General features: G+C 36.5%; 5 protein-coding genes across 5 annotated transcripts in view; 2 read left to right on the top strand and 3 right to left on the bottom strand.

The window, feature by feature from the left end:
• Positions 1 to 61: 61 nt before the first annotated feature.
• Positions 62 to 1,825, bottom strand: LOC106344230. Its single transcript, XM_013783641.1, has 2 exons — positions 734 to 1,825; positions 62 to 676 (listed from the first exon to the last, which is right to left on the bottom strand). The coding sequence occupies exons 1-2, from the start codon at positions 1,823 to 1,825 to the stop codon at positions 62 to 64; spliced, it is 1,707 nt and encodes a 568-aa protein (XP_013639095.1).
• A 1,128-nt stretch (positions 1,826 to 2,953) lies between these two features.
• On the top strand, positions 2,954 to 4,679 carry LOC106295336. The gene is made up of 5 exons (XM_013731210.1): positions 2,954 to 3,503; positions 3,581 to 3,753; positions 3,836 to 3,950; positions 4,346 to 4,500; positions 4,585 to 4,679. The coding sequence occupies exons 1-5, from the start codon at positions 3,111 to 3,113 to the stop codon at positions 4,631 to 4,633; spliced, it is 885 nt and encodes a 294-aa protein (XP_013586664.1). The 5' UTR covers positions 2,954 to 3,110; the 3' UTR covers positions 4,634 to 4,679.
• A 68-nt stretch (positions 4,680 to 4,747) lies between these two features.
• LOC106295335 (cysteine-rich repeat secretory protein 3) lies at positions 4,748 to 7,444 on the bottom strand. Its single transcript, XM_013731208.1, has 4 exons — positions 6,687 to 7,444; positions 5,957 to 6,343; positions 5,357 to 5,464; positions 4,748 to 5,220 (listed from the first exon to the last, which is right to left on the bottom strand). The coding sequence occupies exons 1-4, from the start codon at positions 7,093 to 7,095 to the stop codon at positions 5,213 to 5,215; spliced, it is 912 nt and encodes a 303-aa protein (XP_013586662.1). The 5' UTR covers positions 7,096 to 7,444; the 3' UTR covers positions 4,748 to 5,212.
• Positions 7,445 to 8,946: 1,502 nt separating this feature from the next.
• Positions 8,947 to 13,437, bottom strand: LOC106343439 (pre-mRNA-processing factor 19 homolog 1). The gene is made up of 18 exons (XM_013782651.1): positions 13,287 to 13,437; positions 13,104 to 13,189; positions 12,857 to 12,928; positions 12,696 to 12,758; positions 12,355 to 12,441; positions 12,064 to 12,205; positions 11,850 to 11,971; positions 11,546 to 11,662; positions 11,362 to 11,457; positions 11,226 to 11,285; positions 10,742 to 10,816; positions 10,528 to 10,632; positions 10,218 to 10,334; positions 10,031 to 10,108; positions 9,850 to 9,934; positions 9,711 to 9,762; positions 9,482 to 9,552; positions 8,947 to 9,386 (listed from the first exon to the last, which is right to left on the bottom strand). Exons 1-18 carry the CDS (start codon positions 13,297 to 13,299, stop codon positions 9,259 to 9,261), a joined length of 1,569 nt encoding a protein of 522 aa, XP_013638105.1. The 5' UTR covers positions 13,300 to 13,437; the 3' UTR covers positions 8,947 to 9,258.
• Positions 13,438 to 16,749: 3,312 nt separating this feature from the next.
• Positions 16,750 to 17,639, top strand: part of LOC106294087 (serine/threonine-protein kinase pakE) — a 6,484-nt gene continuing 5,594 nt past the window's right edge. The window contains exon 1 of the mRNA XM_013729702.1: positions 16,750 to 16,820. Within this exon, the coding sequence (XP_013585156.1) occupies positions 16,779 to 16,820 (42 nt within the window). The 5' untranslated portion in view covers positions 16,750 to 16,778. The remainder of the gene's footprint in view (positions 16,821 to 17,639) is intronic.

The raw sequence follows: 17,639 nt of genomic DNA, 5'->3' as shown, positions 1-17,639 counted from the left end.
CCCCTCTCCAAAAAATAAAACAATATAATGGGCGACCAAAAAATATTTGAATATGTAAATATCACAAAGAGCTCAAATCATCAGCAGAGTACGTGCGGTGCACGCGACCAGCCCCACCTTTCCTCGACTCATCATGATCCACCGAGCCACCACCGCCCCCACCGCAAGCGAAACTGCATTCCACGCCGCAAATCTTACTAAAACACGAGAAAAGACCATTACCTCCCTCTGTATGCCTACGACTATGCTTCTTCACCGCTGGAGTTTTCCTTCTCGAACTCCTTCCTCCATTGGCAGGAACGATCGTGGAACCGTCGTACTCAGTGCTGCTTACTTGGCTTGATCCTATATCATACAATGGTGGTAGCTCCGTACGCCACCTCTCGAGTTTCGAACGTAGTCCTTCGACGCTAGTTTCGTCGATGCTCCACTCGCTGAGTATAGAGCTCTCCGTGTCGTTAGCGTGAGACCTATTTTTAGCTAGTTGCTCAGCGATTTCTGATGGTGATGGACCTAACTCTAAATCGGTTAAGATTCTCCTCCCAGCTAAGTTCGATGTCCTCATCGGTGTAGACATGTAGTTTGGTCTCACTGGAGTAGATCTAAGCACGTTGGAACGCATAGGAGTCTGCATGGGTGTCATGTGGGAACGCATAGGAGTCTGCATGGGAGTCATGTTGGAACGCAACGGAGTTTGCATGGGCGTCATGTTGGAACGCAACGGAGTCTGCATGGAAGTCATGTTGGGATGCATGGGAGACATGGCGATAATGTTAGATCTCATCGGTGTTGACCTAACTTCGTTACGTTGCATAGGAGAAGATGCGACGATGTTAGATCTCAACGGCGTTCCATGTCTTGACAAGTACGGTGACGCTCGAGCCTTAACCGGTCTATGTTTCTCGTTCATTGTAACTCTTCTAGGTGTTTTACGTGACGAATGATTGTATGACACGTCATGACTCTCCCTTGGTGATGGATCTGGTTTGTATATTTGCCTCATGATTTTAGTAGGTCCATTCTCTTTTATCTCCGTGGCATCAGTATCCGTAGTGGTTGGTTCAGTTTCAAATTCTTCACTGCTTACTAATGCGCTTACCGGCTGTTTAGCTAGCCGGCTACGTTCAACTCTGCTTAGAAGATCAGAAACAACCATCGAGCTTGTATCACTCTTTGTACGACGTAGCTCTGATCTAGAGACAACAGACTGAAACTGTCTTGAAGACGGAGATTGTGGATTCTTGGAGCTTCCTTTGTTACTATTCAAATGCAAATGCTGTAGATGACGATCCTCTTCACCGAGCAAATCTCTATACCCTACAGCAGATGAATCCATATGCGTGTAAAGCGGCATGCTCCTCATGGAACCATCAAGCACTCCAACACCAATGTTGAGAATCCCCTGAGGCCGACCAGAGGCACGACGAACCTGAAGCGCGACGAATCTCATTCCTTGAGGTGGCGTGCGATGGTGGTACTCGTTGTTGCTGGTTCTGTACCCTGGACGACGACTAGGTGGGATGAGGTTGCTGATGAGGACACGGACCGTGCCTACGTGAACGTCTCGGAACCAATGCAAAGCGTAGATTTCGATGACGACGGCAGAAGTATCTGCGTAGAGAAACTCTTCGTCGACTCTGAATACGAATTTGTCATTCCATGTTGGGTTTGTTCCGGCGTTGTAGTCAACGCGTGTGGTGAGTTTACGTTCGGAGTGAACCCAAGCGACCGCGTATGTCTTCATCTTGCGGGAGACAGGAGCTAAGTCTTGAGCTGAGATTATGTTCAGCTCTAGCAGTTGGAATGATGGGAACATCATCGACATTGTGACCAACAGATGAATGTTCACACTATAATCCTTTTTGATGGATTTTTATATATGCTTTAAAATCTTTTGAGGGGAGAAGATACGAAGAAGAGAAAGATTAATTGGTCAACGGTGGCAATTTTCAGAAAGGTAATAAGAGCCATTGATTTTTTTTCATCTTTATAAGAAGTAATGTTTGGTTTGTATTTGGGAGAAAGACAACGAATATATTAGAAGCAGTGTGGTGTTATTCAGCTAAGGTTTTGCTTATATTAGGAGATGACTCGTAAGAATTAAGTTGGCGTTAATGATAGAACCTTTGCATCAAAGTTGTATGTGTTTTTGTGCTGTCAATTAGTGTGAGAATCTCTAGAATTCTATTTTTAGAATTTAAACGATAACACGACTAACAGGTGAAGATTGCATGACTTTTAAAAAACCTAATTTTCTGTACAAGATTTTTAAGTCCGTGTGCAAAAGTCAACGTAAGAAAATAAATTTGTTAGTAAAGCCTGGAATGGATTTTAAAACCCCAACCCATAGTCCAAAATTAAACACTTTCCAAGTCCTCCCTGTACATAGTTTCCTTGTGGATTTGACAATTCTTCTAGTTTTGATTTGACTTACGGGGATCAAGACTCAAAAAGCCAGTTCACGTGGACGTCTACCTCCTTGCTTTGTTTTTCTAAACCATGACCCGGCACGCATTCTTTAACTTAAAATCCAAACTAACCAATAAAAAGTTTACAAATGCTATTTGAAATGGTACAATTTTTTTTTTTTTGAAAAAAAATCACAACCTCAAGGTTATGCAATATAATAGAAGAAACTATAAACGAAAAATATGTAGCACTTGCCAACTTTTTTTTTTGGAGAAAAAAAGATTTTAGAGCTATTTGCAAACTTAAGAGAGAAATTTGTAAAAAACATAAAGTATTATAAAAAATATCACAACCTCAAGATTCACCCCAAGAATTTCTCATATGTAAAAGAATTTTTAAACGAAACTTATGTAGCATTGGAGTGATGGGGTCAAATAAAAAGAAAGCAAACTTAAGAGAGAAATTTGTAAAGAATAAAATAATACAAGGGCACTTTGCGGAGGTTCGTCGTTCTCATCCACGAAATCTAATCAAAACCTATCCTCTTCCCCTGTTCTGAGAGAGTCACAGTCTTCGCTCAATCGCTGTCTCTTCGGGGGGTCCTCCGAATCAATGTCCACACATAACATTTGAGACATAACTCCGACGACCCACCAAAAAAAGATTGAATTTTGAAACCAAAGTCGATCAGAAAAAAAAAGATGCTCAAGAGCGAGCCATCTCTCTCAATCTACTGCGAATCTGGGCTCAATCCGGTGACTGTAACCGACGAGAATTTGGATAGAACGGTCTCGATTGGTGACTCCGTTGAAGCCGACTTCAGCTTTGCTAAGCACACCAGCAGCAGCAGCATCGATGCCTTGTCGATCAAGGAAGAGGATGAGAAAAGCTTTGAGATTGGAAGACCACCGAGTCCTCCTATGCATTTAGCTGCAGGGCTTGGGATTGACAAGTTCGATGATCTCTACGGTGGTGAGATCAGATTCGATTTGCCGAGTTTGGAAGATGAGAGGTGCGGTGATTACTACGAGGGGATGCTCGAGGAGTATCCGTTGCATCCTCTGCTTCTCAGGAGCTATGCTAACTTCTTGGAGGTACTTTTGATCCAACTCGAATCTTCTTAATGTTCTGTTCTGTCTAGTTAGTGACTCTTTTAAATTGTGGAGTACAGTACAAAGGAGATGTTAGTGGAGCAGAAGAGTATTATCACAAGTGTACTGTGGTTGAGCCTAGCGATGGGGTAGCTTTAGCTAACTACGGTAGATTGGTGATGGAGCTTCACAAGGATGAAGCTAAAGCGTTGAGCTGCTTTGAACGCGCTGTTCAAGCGTCTCCTGAGGATAGGTTCTGTTTGTAACATTCACAATTGGTTATTTTACTCAACCTTAGTGTGTGTGTGTGTGTGTGTTTTTCTTCTTCTTTTCAGCAATGTTCTTGGAGCATATGCAAGTTTCCTCTGGGAGATAAATGATGAGGATGACGATGAGGTTGATGATGACGCTTTTGGAGACGGAACTCGCCAAGGAAAAGAAGACTTTGAGGTTTAGGTTTTCACATTCATTCATTCATTGTAGACATGTTAGCTCTCAAAGTAGTACCCTTCCGTTCCCGAAAGTAAGATTTTTTAGATTTTTTTCTTGTTCCACGAAGATAGATTTTCTATATTGTTAAGGTATTTTTTATAATTTTGAGGAACATTAATTGAGAATATTTGAATTGATTAAATTTCATTGGTGGAAAGTTATTTGAAAGTGTATAATAAACTAAAAAATAAATTAAATTATAAACATTTATTAAATTCTTAATAAGCGTATACACTCTAGAAAATCTTACTTCCGGGAACGGAGGGAGATGAGGTTTTACATGCATATGGATTCGAGTTTGTGGGTTTTCAATTTGAAGTAACTAATGTAGGGTTTTGTTTGTGTTTGTACAGCCTGAGGCAGGGGAAAAACGCAGCTCGAGGTTGTCTGAAACAGAAGATGGAGAGACGCTATGCAGGTACGCAAACGCGTTTTGGAGTATTAATGGTGACAAGGAGAAGGCATTGTTCTATTTCGAGAAGGCCGTTGAAGCCTCTCCAAATGACAGGTACAGTTACTAGTATGGAATCTCTTTTTACACAAACTCTTTACTGAAAATGCCATCATCATTGTCTTCTGTGTGTGGTGGCAGCATTATACTTGGAGAGTACGCTAGGTTCCTATGGGAAATTGAAGAGTGATGATCATCAAGAAGAGGAGGAAGAAAATATATCTCTAAAGTCTCAGGTTCATAAGATCTCTCCTTCGTGAAGAAGAAGCTATGCAAGCTTCACTCATTTCCGTTAATGTCTTTGTTTTCTCAAAATCCTTATAATATCTCTTTTGCATATTCGAATGTTTTTGCAGAATAAACCTAATCGATGTAATGTAAATGCTTCTTGATACGCTCGGACCCACTTTATCTATCATAAGTTTCAATCAAATAGACTAGTACACTATTAAGTTTATGGTAATGTAACTGGTCAGATGAAATAGTTAGGTGTAACTGATTGAGAATAAACAAAATCCCTTTTTCTTCACACTTTTTTGGGGAAGTAATTTTTGAACATTTAAATGGTCCTTGCATCAACCACAAAACCCTACCTCCCAAGAATCTGAACTAACAAAAACAAAATAAAACATAACAACAATATTCATAAAATTAAAAAAAGTTTGGACTAGGGAATCTAATAGCACCTCAAAAAGAAAAAGAAAAAAATAAACTTGTGCCTCTCTTTGATGGGATTAGACTCTTGTTTGTTCTCTTCATCCTCAAATCTTCAATAGTCTGCCAAAAAAGATATCATTGTAATGAATAATTCCCATTATTAATTATTCTTCGTCACATGTGCATGTGTTTGTGGTTTGTTTGTATGCATGTTTATACATGCATATATGAATGAGTGCAAGTAGAGAAAAGGTACCGTCATGTTTCTTCTTCATCAAGTTTTTGGCAAAAAGTAAGCAAATGACAAGAAAGCCAACACCAGCAGCTCCTCCCACTATTATTGCCACCGTCTTCCCAGTTGCTCCTGTCAATTTATTTGTTTTTCTTTAATTATTATTATCTTCTCATCAAATGCAAAAATCAAATGTACTATTATATGTTCATGATGACCACTACAAATAATGTGTACATTTTCCAAAAAGTACTTTTGAAGAAAATAATTAGTGGTAGACCATTTCATACCAATGCTCCTTTAGAGTATACTAAAACTTAACACAGTACATTTTTTAAACCAAACACAGTACATTTTATGGGTAGAAAATTATTTAATGAAAGCATTATAAATAAATTATTATTAACTGAACTGCACACCCTACATGGGGCTATAATTAATTTAAAACTCCAAGGAATAACTGTTACCAATTAATAAAAAAAACACATTTAAGACTGAAAACAGAAGAGGAAGTCTCACCCTGAAGCTTTAGGATTAAAGTGAAGATCAACTTAACTCGATAGAAATTCAAGATTAATGAAATCTAAAAAAGACATAACTGGAAGAGAGATAGAAAGCTCTCACCTGTAGAAGACGAAGGATCTGAACTCGAAGAGCCACCAGAGCCAGACGAGGAAGACGAAGAAGAGGAAGAAGATCTCCTAGGGACACCATTCGGGTAATAGCTATAAGCTATAAAGCACTTATGAAGATAAATCTGACCGGAGATCGCGCTTCCACACTCCACCTGAGCCTTCTCCAGCGCGTTCTTAACGCACCCGCTGCAGTCTGAATCTCCGACATCGCCCTCGCACTGTCCTAACACGTAGACAGACTCGTAGGTTGTCGCGTAGAACCCGTGCCCCGAAACGACGCCGTTTTGCATCACCCCGAACGCCGTGTCCCTCCTCTCCTCGAACCCTGTCCCGGCGATGTTGTTCTTCCCACATGTCTTGAACAGCATCTCCATCCCTGTAATAAATAAACCGGAAATTGATTTTAAAAAGAAACCAAACCGGTTCATATCCGGTTCCGATTGAAAAAAGGGTTAACCTGTAATAAATAAATAAGCCGAAAACTGATGTTAAAAGAGAAACCAAACCGGTTAGTATCCGGTTCTATTGAGAAAGAGTTAACCTTAGATTTGAGAGTAATAAATAAACCGGAAATTGGATGTTAAAAAGAGTAACCAAACTGGTTAATATCCGTTTCGGTTGAGAAAGGGTTAAAACCTGAGATTTGAGAGTAATAAATAAACCGGAAATTGATGTTTAAAAGAGAAACCAAACCGGTTCACAATCAGCTTTTGGTTTACCTGAGATTTGAGAAAAGCCAGCGACTTCATAGAGGAGATAACACCCGGAGAGCTGAACTCTCGAGGCAATGGTTTTGCCGCAGAGCTTGTCGGAGAGGACAGGAAGGCGGCTAACGCAGTTGTAACAGTCGTGGTTGGTTAAATCTCCTCTGCACTGAAAGAGACCAGTGATTGTGGTTTGGCTCGTGCCAGTGGTGGTCTTGTAGAATCTTGTTTTAGTGGACTGAGTGACCAATGAGCCGAACATAGCAGAGAGAGCTTGCGAGTATAGACCAGACGGATCTGAGAACTGCTGTTTCGCGCATCCTTTGTAGATTAAGGTTGTGTATTCTGTTGTTGCTGATTGTATGACGTTGAGATCTGAAAAGAGTAGAGTCATCAAGAAGAGTAATGAGATTGAAAGACCCATTTTGTGTGTGGATTCTTTTGGTGGTTGTGTGGCTTGGTCTGTTTTTCTTATCTTTGGGAGGAAGAAAAGATTGGGAAGATCAAATCATAGGCTTTCTCATTGTAGGTATTGAAAGATGGGAATCTTTGTGGGATTTTTCTTGGAGTGTTGGTTTTTTTTATGGGTTTTTGAGTTTTATGGTAATTGGTTGCTTGGTGGCTCAGTAAAGCTTTTTAGTTTTTATTTCTGTCTTCTAGGTTTCTGGGTTCTTGTTTTTGGATTTGGGTGGCCACCCTTTATCTCTCTAACACATGTGACAAGAGATTAGTAAAAAAATAAAGAGAGGGAGAGGGAGAGGGAGAAAGTGAGTCCTTTTTTTTCCTTTAAATGCTTATGAGTTATTCGGTTGCTAGCAGGGGTGTCAAAATGATCTATAACTCATGATGTGGTTCAGCTCACCTCGTTTTTTCATGAGCACGATCTCTATATTTTAAGCTCATTTAAGAAATAAGTTTAATGATCGAACTTAAATTAGATCACGGGTTATATGAACAATCTTTAATGAACATGAACTGACTCATGAGCTTGTTCATTTTTTACTTACAATAATATATAAAATATTTTTATATATTATATTTGGATAATTTCTATTTTTTATGTAAAAAGAGAGAATTTATATATTTATCATATTTATCTTCTAAAATTAAAATGTCAAACCAAATCTTCTTAAAAGATAATATCTATATTAATTATATTTATCTTCTAAAATTGAAATGTAAAACATACATATAAGATATTGAAGATGAATTGGCTCAAGACTCTCACGAATAATAGGGATTTGGATCATTAGTTTTGCTTTAATTTAATTTATATTAGGTGTTGTTTTTTTTTGTCATGTGTTGGTTTTTATTTAGTATTTAATATTTATGTTTTGGATTTTTTAATATTTAAATTTTGAACAATATTATAGAAGTTATTCTATCACTATTTTATTTTATAATTATTATTTTTATTTAGATCACGAGTTAGCTCATTTAACTCATGATCTAGATGATCTGAGTTCGAGTTTACATATTGAAGCTCATATAATAAATGAGCTGAGCTGAACTAGCTCATGAAAAAGCCGAACTCACTATGAACTGAGCTAAGTTGAGCGATCGAGCTCATTTTGACATCCCTAGTTCTGATAGACTACAAGTTTGAGTTACAGCAAAACAATAAAATAATTATTGAATTATTTTATTGAGAGTTTAATAACTGTTTATTTATTGCTTAGTCACCTTTTTACTAAGGGCCTTTGAATCTAATTCAAAGTTTAAAAAAAAAATAAGTCATTTTCAATGGAGTTACAATCTTGTTGTTGAGTGGTTGGTTATTTTTGGAATTGGGTATAGAAAGATACATTACAAACTTTCTTGCAATTGATAGTCGATACTTAAAGATGTTAATGAAAAATTAACTAATAACGGAATTACCAAAAAGATGGGCTATAAATGATTATTTAAAACACTGTTTGATACAATTTTTGAGGCATGAAGAAAAGAAAAATATTATTACAAACGTTATTTCATGTGAAAACATCATACAATTATTTATGATTTAAAAAAAAAACAAATATTTATAATTTAAGTTTGGTACGTACCAGCTGCTATCTCGAAATTGTGATGTTAATTAGTCTTAATTGATTCCCCCACTATTCGTCATTTTTATTTCTTTTGGACAGCAAAATATACTAGAGAGAGAGAGAGAAGCGAAAAGGAATCTGAGCTTGGTGGGAGAATGGGAAGATTGTGAAGTGTGTTTTTTGACCAGAGTACAGTCAAAATCTCTGTTCTGACTGAGGGTTTACTAATTTCTATGAACACCCTCACCTTTTTCTTGTCTTCATTTCATTGTCTTAAGAAGAAGACTCATGATCATGTGCATTGTTTACAAAAATAATTGTATTTAGAGAGAGAGCTAACTTTCTCTCTAAAACATGAAAAAAACTTGTTATTGATCCTTTCAAGACAAAGAGACAAAAGATGAATTCTTACCCTTGATGATGTTATCGGATCTTTGGAAAATAAGGAAACGGGACCTAAAGTGTGAAAAGACCAAGCAGGAATTTTAAAGATACAACATAAATAGAGGGAACTGAGAATTTAGCTACTCTTGACGCTGAGACTTAGGGGAGGCATCTATTCATGAATCTTGTGCAGAATCTTCAGTGCTGTCATTGTTAGGTAAGCCGAATATCCTGAGATTACGGTCCATTGAACCGACTGCTACGTATTTGGCGTCCGGACCAAACTTAACACATGTTGCTCTACCTGCAAGTTCAGAGATTTACAATGTCTGAATAATAGACTCAAAGAAAAAAGGAAGAGAAGAACGGTGACTTTAAAAGCTTAATCATATGGCATACCTGTACCGGATAGATCAGGAAGTGTCTTGACTGGGTTCCATTCTGCTTTAACACTGGCCGTTTGGAATACTCTGAAACGTTGAAACGCACAAGTGTTATTATTTGTATGGATCATTTTATCATCGGCACAAGTTCTTGAATTTGCACAACTACCTATGAATATTTAGTTATCAAAGTGAGTCACTGAATCAAATATCATTGCATTGTGTGTATCAAATGTAAGCCTCACCTTATATCTGAAGCAGCAATGCCAAGGTAAGATCCGCTATGGTCAAACTCCACTGCAAAGTGAATTTCATTCATGTCTTAGAAATGAATACCACTATCAACAAAATGGACTAGTGATAGTTGCTCAGATAGCTGAGTACCTGAGTTTGCATTTGGAAATTCAAATGTTCGGAAGTTCTTTAGCTTGCGCAGGTCCCACAATCTAACACCATCCAGCGCAGAAGTCTGAACAAATTTCAAGAAGAAAGAAAAAAAAACAGGTCAGTAAAAGGGGACGCCAGTGATATTCGTCTTTCTGTTTAGTTGGGTCAAAGTACCAACCGCGAGGAAATAACCATTTTCAGAAAATGATACGGATGTGATTTCTCCAGTGTGTCCACCGAACTTCGCCACGTTTGCCTATTAGCCAGTAGAGATATATGGAATTAAGGTGGGAACAAAGAGAGAATACTAAAAACGTTCGATGATCTCGAGAGTTGATGGACAAGGAAGATTAAGGGGGATATACCTGACTCTTTACATCCCAAATTTTGACAATAGACTGAGCGGTACCAGTTCCAAGAATGAGACCATCAGGATGGAAAGCAGCAGCCGTGTAATCCACCTTCTCGGAATCATCTGTGACCTGCATAATAACAACAAGCATGAGAAAGACGCGTCGAAGAAGAGAGTTATTTTCTTTTCTAACGAGTCTTGGTTCACATCACCATTGTACAACTAATGTTTTTCTCATGCCTTCTACAAACATTGTACAAAGACAAAATCTGAAACTGGAAAAAAACAGGTATCAGTTTCTTGTGGATAGGAAGCTTACGAACCTGGGCAAGGCATAAACCGGAGGACATATCATAGAAGCACCACGTGCTGTCAAGCGATGCCGACACAAAGTATTTATTCGTTGCATGGACAGTGACCGCTCGCACCTGAAAAGCACGACATGGTTTTTACTTATAACAGAACGAATACAGTTCTACAGGTAAAACTGTATGTGACATTGTGACTTTAGCCTAAGTTCTTCAGATTCATCCTTACCTCTGCAGAGTGATCTTTCAATGTATGCCTACAGGCATAGCTCCCATCCTCGGAACTCCCCCAGATACGGACTGTCTACAGAGTATCAAAATACCAAAATCAGACGAACAGTGATGCATTTCATTATGATCAAACTTAACATAGAGAGACAACAAACGATCAACGGTGTGATAAACAAAATTTATGTATGAAATAAACAAGCTAAACAAAGATAGAATCACGAGTTATAAGGTTAGTTAAATTTTTATAGGGACGTGTATCAACAGGATCACTCTAGATGGTCTCATCAGTTGTTCAACGATGACATGGTGACTTTTACAAAAACTAAAAACATTTCTAGACTTTACGTAAGCAAGTTTAGTATCATGCAATACTCAACAAAGGACGAGAGAAATTTGCTACACAGATGTTGTACAGGCACTATACAGAAAAAAAGAAAAAAAAACATCGGATCTCAGGCCTGTAAATAAAATGTTTGGCTTACCTTGTCTGATGAAGCAGTCAAAACAAGATCAGTGTCACCTACAAACTTAATACTCGTAACCTGCATATGGAACAATGCGTGTCAACCACAAAACTAAAGAGGATGGAAAATTTAGAAAACTACGGAAAATACGGACCTTCTTCGAATGACCGGTCAGCGTTGACAAAATTTGTCCTGAGGGACGGTCAAAGAGAACGGCAGTTGTATCTATTCCTCCAGTCGCAATGACATCCTGATTATCAATTCAATGCAGTGACTTTCCAGAACAGATAACAACATTAAGTGATGAGTGGAAAAAGAACAAGCTTCGGGTGTCAAACCTTAGAATGTAGGATGTCCATTGAAAAAATACCAGGTTTGCTGGTCTTGTGAAGTGGGTGGCTTGAGAGTTGAGTGAACTTCTCCAAAGCATCAACTGAAGCCAACGTTGGAGGGATCTAGCGAGCCAAGAGGGAAAAATATCAAGAAAAAAGGGCCACGCCCAAAATCTAACAAAACACACAAAATACAAACTCCAGATCCGTTGAACGGTATGAACAACAAAATACAAAGTTCGCATATAATTCTTTCATGAAATCTACTTTTCAACCAAGGTACTAATAGATCTGAAGCTACATGTATTACCTGTCTCTTTTTACGCTGCTGGGAAAGAGCAGCATTACAATCTGTCAGTTCTGTAATAACTTCACCCGAAATTCCAAGACGCATTTTCTTTGCATCGGGACCTTGGTCATCTCCATCGGCAGCTATTTGCAACAACAAAACATAACAATTTGTTACAAGAAACTTGACTAAATATCCTGATAAGAAAATGTACAGGCATAGTGTGCAGGCATACCTCGTTTACCATTACTAAGAGTAGCATTCTCTGTGGCAACTGCGGGGGCTGCAGGTAATTGCCTCTCAGCCTCTGAAAGCAGTTGTCGTGCCTCGTCTCTTTCTTTTTTAAGCCTAGCAATCACACGACAAGCAGCATCATGCTGCAAACAGAAGGGAAAGTGTACCCCAAAAAAAATCCATCAATACTAATAAATGGAAACATCCAGAAAATAAAACTGTAGTACATAAGCAATGTTCATAAATCATATCAGGTGGTGTCACAGGTAGCCAAGCAGTTGATAATAATTACCTGATACAAAGCATGACTCAGCTCTTGCCTCGCAGTATGCAGTTGTTGTTCAAGTGAAAAATTTGATAGCATCAAACCATCCCATTCCTGAAAGCACAAAACGTATATGAACTTGTGCATTTATCTTTCAGAATTCAACATAATAGTGAACAATCATGTCTTAATAGCAGTAACAAATGAACGAACGACTCAAGCACCAGCTACTAAAGAGTAGAGTGCAAATTTGCTATGTTAAAATAGATTAAACAGACACGTGGACTAAGCCCGGTATAATCTAATCAATTTCTTAGATCAAAGTCACAAAGAAGAAGCAGAAAAAAAAAAAAAAAAAAAAAGCTTACAGTCTGGAACGTTCCGAGCAATCCAGGGATGCTAGCTGTGTGTAATGGTTTTGGCTTTACGATCTGAAAAAAAAAAAATGGCCCCGGAGAGCCAATCAGGCTAAATAATTACTTTCTACAAACACCGCCTCTGCGAGAAACAATCCAAACAGCTGTGTTACCTTTCCAGTTTTGACGGCAACAATGTCATCAATGGTATGCGGCTCACCAGTAACTGGGCATTTCCCAAAATCCTACAAAGGCACCACAACCACTTATCAATATTTGACCTCTATGCATTATATCAAGCTGATACGGATCTCACTAGTTCCCAAGATACTATACTAAGCCAAGATCTCAGTAAGCAAAATTTTGAAACAGCTCTAGATTACGAAGTCTTAATCGCGAAGAAAAAAGCCAAGAGCTTACGGATATGTGCGTCTCGATTAGGCGCTTCTCGTAGAGCAAACCAGACTTCTTCGAAACCACGGGCTCCACCGGAACTTCGCCGGAAACTGCGCAGAGAAACAAACCAGACTGTCACCAACAGATACGACCCAGCGTAAAACCCTAAATTGGCAAATCGACAAGAATGAGAAAGGGAAGTCTTACTTGCGCAGTTCATCTTAGTATGAAACGAAGAAGAAGCAAGAGAAGATCGATTGGAATAAGAATACGCAGCTCCTGAGCTCTAGGGTTTTTATCTATCTACTCAGGTCCGGCGCTAACTAAACAAAATCACGGAAGCTGAGACGAGGGGAGCAAAGACGGAGAGTGATTACGTTCGAGGTTTCTTACTATTAACATTTGGGCTTTTATGATTGCATGATTTGGGCTAATATGGGCTTTTATTAAGCCCATTATTAAACAAGGGCGGTTTTATACTTTAGAGGAAGAATTCACATGCAACAAAAATGATTCTTACTCATGATGAATGAGGATTCCCTTCGCATATAAAACATTCGATTGTTTGTGTTAAGCAAGTATACACGAATTTGATGACATAGAAAGAAAAAAAACGAATTATTACGGATTTGTTTGTAATCTGCAAAATGAAGCTTTTCAGAGAGGAAAAAAAGGGATGCGATGCTTATTGTCTTCCTAGCTAATAGGTTTTAGATTCTGATTACGAAACACACAGAATCTTATCATTGATTAATTAGTCCCGTAGTGATAATATACAGCATGCTAGTTATCAATCTATCTATGTTAATCAAATTGATGTATGTACGTTACCAAATATTAGATCAGTTATTGTATCCTATATTATATAGCATCTTCCTTGTATGAGAGACTCTTTAATAATTAAGCACTACATTGATTTTTTTCTTTTCCACATCAAACGGATCTATTACTCAATCTTGAGGTTGAGGTGGTCTTGAGAACCAGACCGGAATAGAACAACCAATGTAATACATGTCCCTATAAAAGGTTCTCGATATCTTAGCTAATGAATCAGACAATACATTTTCAGATCGAAGAATAAAAACAATAGAGAATTCTGGAAATCTGCTCTTCAGCTTCTGCAGCTCATCTAATTCAGTTGAGAAGTTGGGCCATGCTCATGGATCTTGAATCATCGAGATTAGCTCATGGATCTTGAATCATCGAGATTAAATCCTTACAATCTGTGCCAAAAGCTTGACACGTCGATAGCTGAAGCATGCACTCCATCGCCCACGAGAGGGCCTCGAGCTATGAGTGAAGTGGTGAGATTATTCGTCGCTGGTTTTGTGCTCCCAATAGCTAAGTTGTTCCTCCTGAGGTTTTCCATGTCCATCCATAACTATTGTAGTGTGCATCATGTGTCCATGATCCATCTACCATGCATTTCTCTGAATTTGTTAACTGCTCAAGGTTCTGTGCAACTACATGTTCCTCTTGTTTGCTGTTTGCTTGGAACCAAGCATGGCATTCTGACTCAGCATGTCAGACAGTTTCCAAATGGTCCATGTCTATTCCTCTGAATAGTTTATCATTTCTTGCTTTCCAAATAAACCACATAATCCAAGGATAAGTGTCTTTATCTAGCTCAAGATCTTCTATATCATTCTTCCTCAAAAAAATATAGTCTATATTCGTGTAGTGCAAGCAATACATTGATTTGATAGAGTATTAGCATTAGCATTATACTCTACATTATCCAATCAACATTTATTAGAAAAATATTTATTAAATGCTAATGCTCTCCAAATTATCTTTGGTCAATGCTCTCATATGAAGCTTTTAGAAGAACATTTGCATTTACAATTTATAAAATTAAAAAAAATATATAATTAATTCATTTATTTTATTTAATAATATCATACAATTATTTTTATATCCAGAAAATAAAATTTTGATATCTAAATAATAAATTATATTATATTTAAATGTGAAATATTATTTTTAAAAATATATATTTTTATTGTAATTTTTTTTAAAGATAATATTTTTTCGATATAAACATAATTATTAAATTATTAAATAAAATAAATTAATTTTATATCTTTTTAATTTTATATATTAATATATAATATGTTTATTTCTAATGAATATATTTTAATATATATCTATATATATATATATATATATATATTAAAATATATTCATTAGAAATAAACATATTATATATTAATTTTTATAATAATTTAAAATAATATATTCATATTGCTCTACCAATTATTCTATTAAACAGTTTAGTAAAAACTATAGTTTCTGTAACATAATACTTCTATAGCATATTTTTACTGTTTTATCATCTGGTCTGTCAATGAAAGCCCTACGTATCTATCTTTCTAGTTTGTTGTAGTGTCCAATTAATAAAGGAATCAACAAGTTCTTATTTTTAGTTATTTTGAAAGAATGGTTAAAGTACCATGCATGTTTTCTTTTCTTTTTTTCTTTAAAAATAAAAATAAAAATTCATTAATTCAACCCCAGAATGGGGGATAACGGAACAGTACACTCCGGTGTACCGGAGAAACAACTTTTGCTACGTTACAACAAGGAAGAAACAGATCTACAATCGCATACCATGCATGTTTTCATTTTGTATAAACTTATCTTTACATATGTTATCTATGAGCAGTTCATCTTTGGTTATGGTTGTGTGAGAAACAACAATGTAAGAAAATGACAACTCGAAGCATGCATGGTATGCTAAAAACATCACTATCGTATAACTCTTATCCAGAGGAAACCATTTTCGAATTTAGTCAAGCATCACGTAACTCTTTACATGGTATAGAAAAATATGTCTTGTACGTTCTAATTTATTTAATTTTCTCCATATTTCCCTGACCTGGTCTTTTAATCTTTCCACGCCTCATCAGTTATCTGCATGAAAATCAGCCAAGTAAATAAATAAGAAATTTTAAAATGAAAGAAAAATAAAGATTACTAAATATAAGATAGAAAAGCCAATTATATTTGATCAAAAAAAAGAAGAAGCTAATTCTATAAATAAAAAGCTTAAATTAGTACAAATTCCAGTCAAAAGGTCAAAATAATCGGAAACAAAGAATTTTTGGGTCAAACTCCATTACAGGTCAACCAAGTCATCACTTAAGTGGGACCAATTTCTCCACGTCAACTCAAAATACATACATTTTCTCCAATCATGACACGCCGCATCACGTTTTAAAAAAACTCTAGGACCAGCGCCTTTAACGAGTAATTTCCACGTAGCATTTTTGAAGGCCTTAACACACACCAGCTTATATCATGCACATACGTACATAAATACACACACACATTTAACCAAAAATATATATAAATTGGTTACCGTAACTTCCATAACCTCCAATTAATTTCTCCAGAAAGCTGTAAGAAACTTTTTCATCTTCTCTGTCTTTAACAGAATTGTCAGTTTACAAAAAAAACAGATTTTTTTTTTTTGCTGTTTTTTTTGTTCTGATTAATTAAGTATTATCCGTTTTTTTATATCTTAATTTTGTGGATTTCTTGTTCAGACATCACTCCTCCCACATTCGAGAAAGCATTCAAGAAGCCTCGTTCAATGATTTCTCCCTTTCTTGGGAAATTTTCCCAGAAAATCTTGGTATCACGTTTTTTTTTTTTTTTTTTTTTTCGGTCAAACTCCATAAAGAAACGTACATAAGCATGTCGCAGGACGTAATCTCGTCTCATGAGCAGCTCTCCATGGTAACTCTTTGCTTTTTTTTTTCTTAATTTAATATCCTTCAATCGTCAATGACTCCGTGATTTATAAACCCCTGAATGCGTGGTTAATCTGTGTTTTTATCGAAAACATAATATATATAATTCTTTGAATGTGTTGATTAATTAGGTATAAGAAGTTCTATATCTTACTTTTCTTAAATGGTCAAAAACATTTTATCCTAAAAACTTTGTATGATAGAGGGAGATTCTCTTTTTGATTATCGTTGATATAAAAACTTTGTAATGACAAAGAATTTTGAATTTTCAGTAAAAAATAAATTGATGCATGGAAAATGGTTCTTATTCTTATTTATGCCCCTGAATGCATGGTTTGTGTTTTATAAACCACTGAATGCGTGATTTATAAACCCCTGAATGCATGGTTTGTGTTTTTATCGAAAACATAATATATATAATTCTTTGAATGTGTTGATTAATTAGGTATAAGAAGTTATATATCTTACTTTTCTTAAATGGTCAAAAACATTTTTTCCTAAAAACTTTGTATGATAGAGGGAGAATTCTCTTTTTGATTATCGTTGATATAAAAACTTTGTAATGACAAAGAATTTTGAATTTTCAGTAAAAAACAAATTGATGCATGAAAAATGGTTCTTATTCTTATTTATGCCTTTAATTTTCTTTTGTAAAAAATATCCGATGTTAGTTCTTACCAGGCAATGTTTTTAATTTCTAGTTATTCTTGGGTTCACCCCCTAGGGTGAACCTTTAGGTTCACCAACCAATAGAAAGTTGTCATTTTAAATCTAGTATCTTTTAATTAAGGAAACCAAATAACTT

Source organism: Brassica oleracea, chromosome C5, assembly GCF_000695525.1.
Source record: "Brassica oleracea var. oleracea cultivar TO1000 chromosome C5, BOL, whole genome shotgun sequence".
Lineage (NCBI taxonomy): Eukaryota > Viridiplantae > Streptophyta > Magnoliopsida > Brassicales > Brassicaceae > Brassica > Brassica oleracea.
The sequence above is the reverse complement of the archived record's forward strand: the minus strand, read 5'-3'. Positions and strand labels throughout refer to the sequence as shown.

Excerpts from the sequence above, each read along its gene's own strand:
- LOC106344230 (XM_013783641.1), bottom strand. The coding sequence starts at position 1,825 with ATGTCGATGATGTTCCCATCATTCCAACTGCTAGAGCTGAACATAATC. Across the intron at positions 677-733 it reads TGCATCCCAACATGACTTCC|ATGACTCCCATGCAGACTCC; the intron begins ATGCAGACTCCG and ends TTGCGTTCCAAC.
- LOC106295336 (XM_013731210.1), top strand. The coding sequence starts at position 3,111 with ATGCTCAAGAGCGAGCCATCTCTCTCAATCTACTGCGAATCTGGGCTC. Across the intron at positions 3,504-3,580 it reads GCTATGCTAACTTCTTGGAG|TACAAAGGAGATGTTAGTGG; the intron begins GTACTTTTGATC and ends TGTGGAGTACAG. Across the intron at positions 4,501-4,584 it reads GAAGCCTCTCCAAATGACAG|CATTATACTTGGAGAGTACG; the intron begins GTACAGTTACTA and ends GTGTGGTGGCAG.
- LOC106295335 (XM_013731208.1), bottom strand. The coding sequence starts at position 7,095 with ATGGGTCTTTCAATCTCATTACTCTTCTTGATGACTCTACTCTTTTCA. Across the intron at positions 6,344-6,686 it reads TGGCTTTTCTCAAATCTCAG|GGATGGAGATGCTGTTCAAG; the intron begins GTAAACCAAAAG and ends TATTTATTACAG. Across the intron at positions 5,465-5,956 it reads AGATCCTTCGTCTTCTACAG|GAGCAACTGGGAAGACGGTG; the intron begins GTGAGAGCTTTC and ends ATAAATTGACAG.
- LOC106343439 (XM_013782651.1), bottom strand. Across the intron at positions 12,206-12,354 it reads TGAGTCATGCTTTGTATCAG|CATGATGCTGCTTGTCGTGT; the intron begins GTAATTATTATC and ends TTCTGTTTGCAG. Across the intron at positions 9,763-9,849 it reads ATTTCCAAATGCAAACTCAG|TGGAGTTTGACCATAGCGGA; the intron begins GTACTCAGCTAT and ends TTCACTTTGCAG.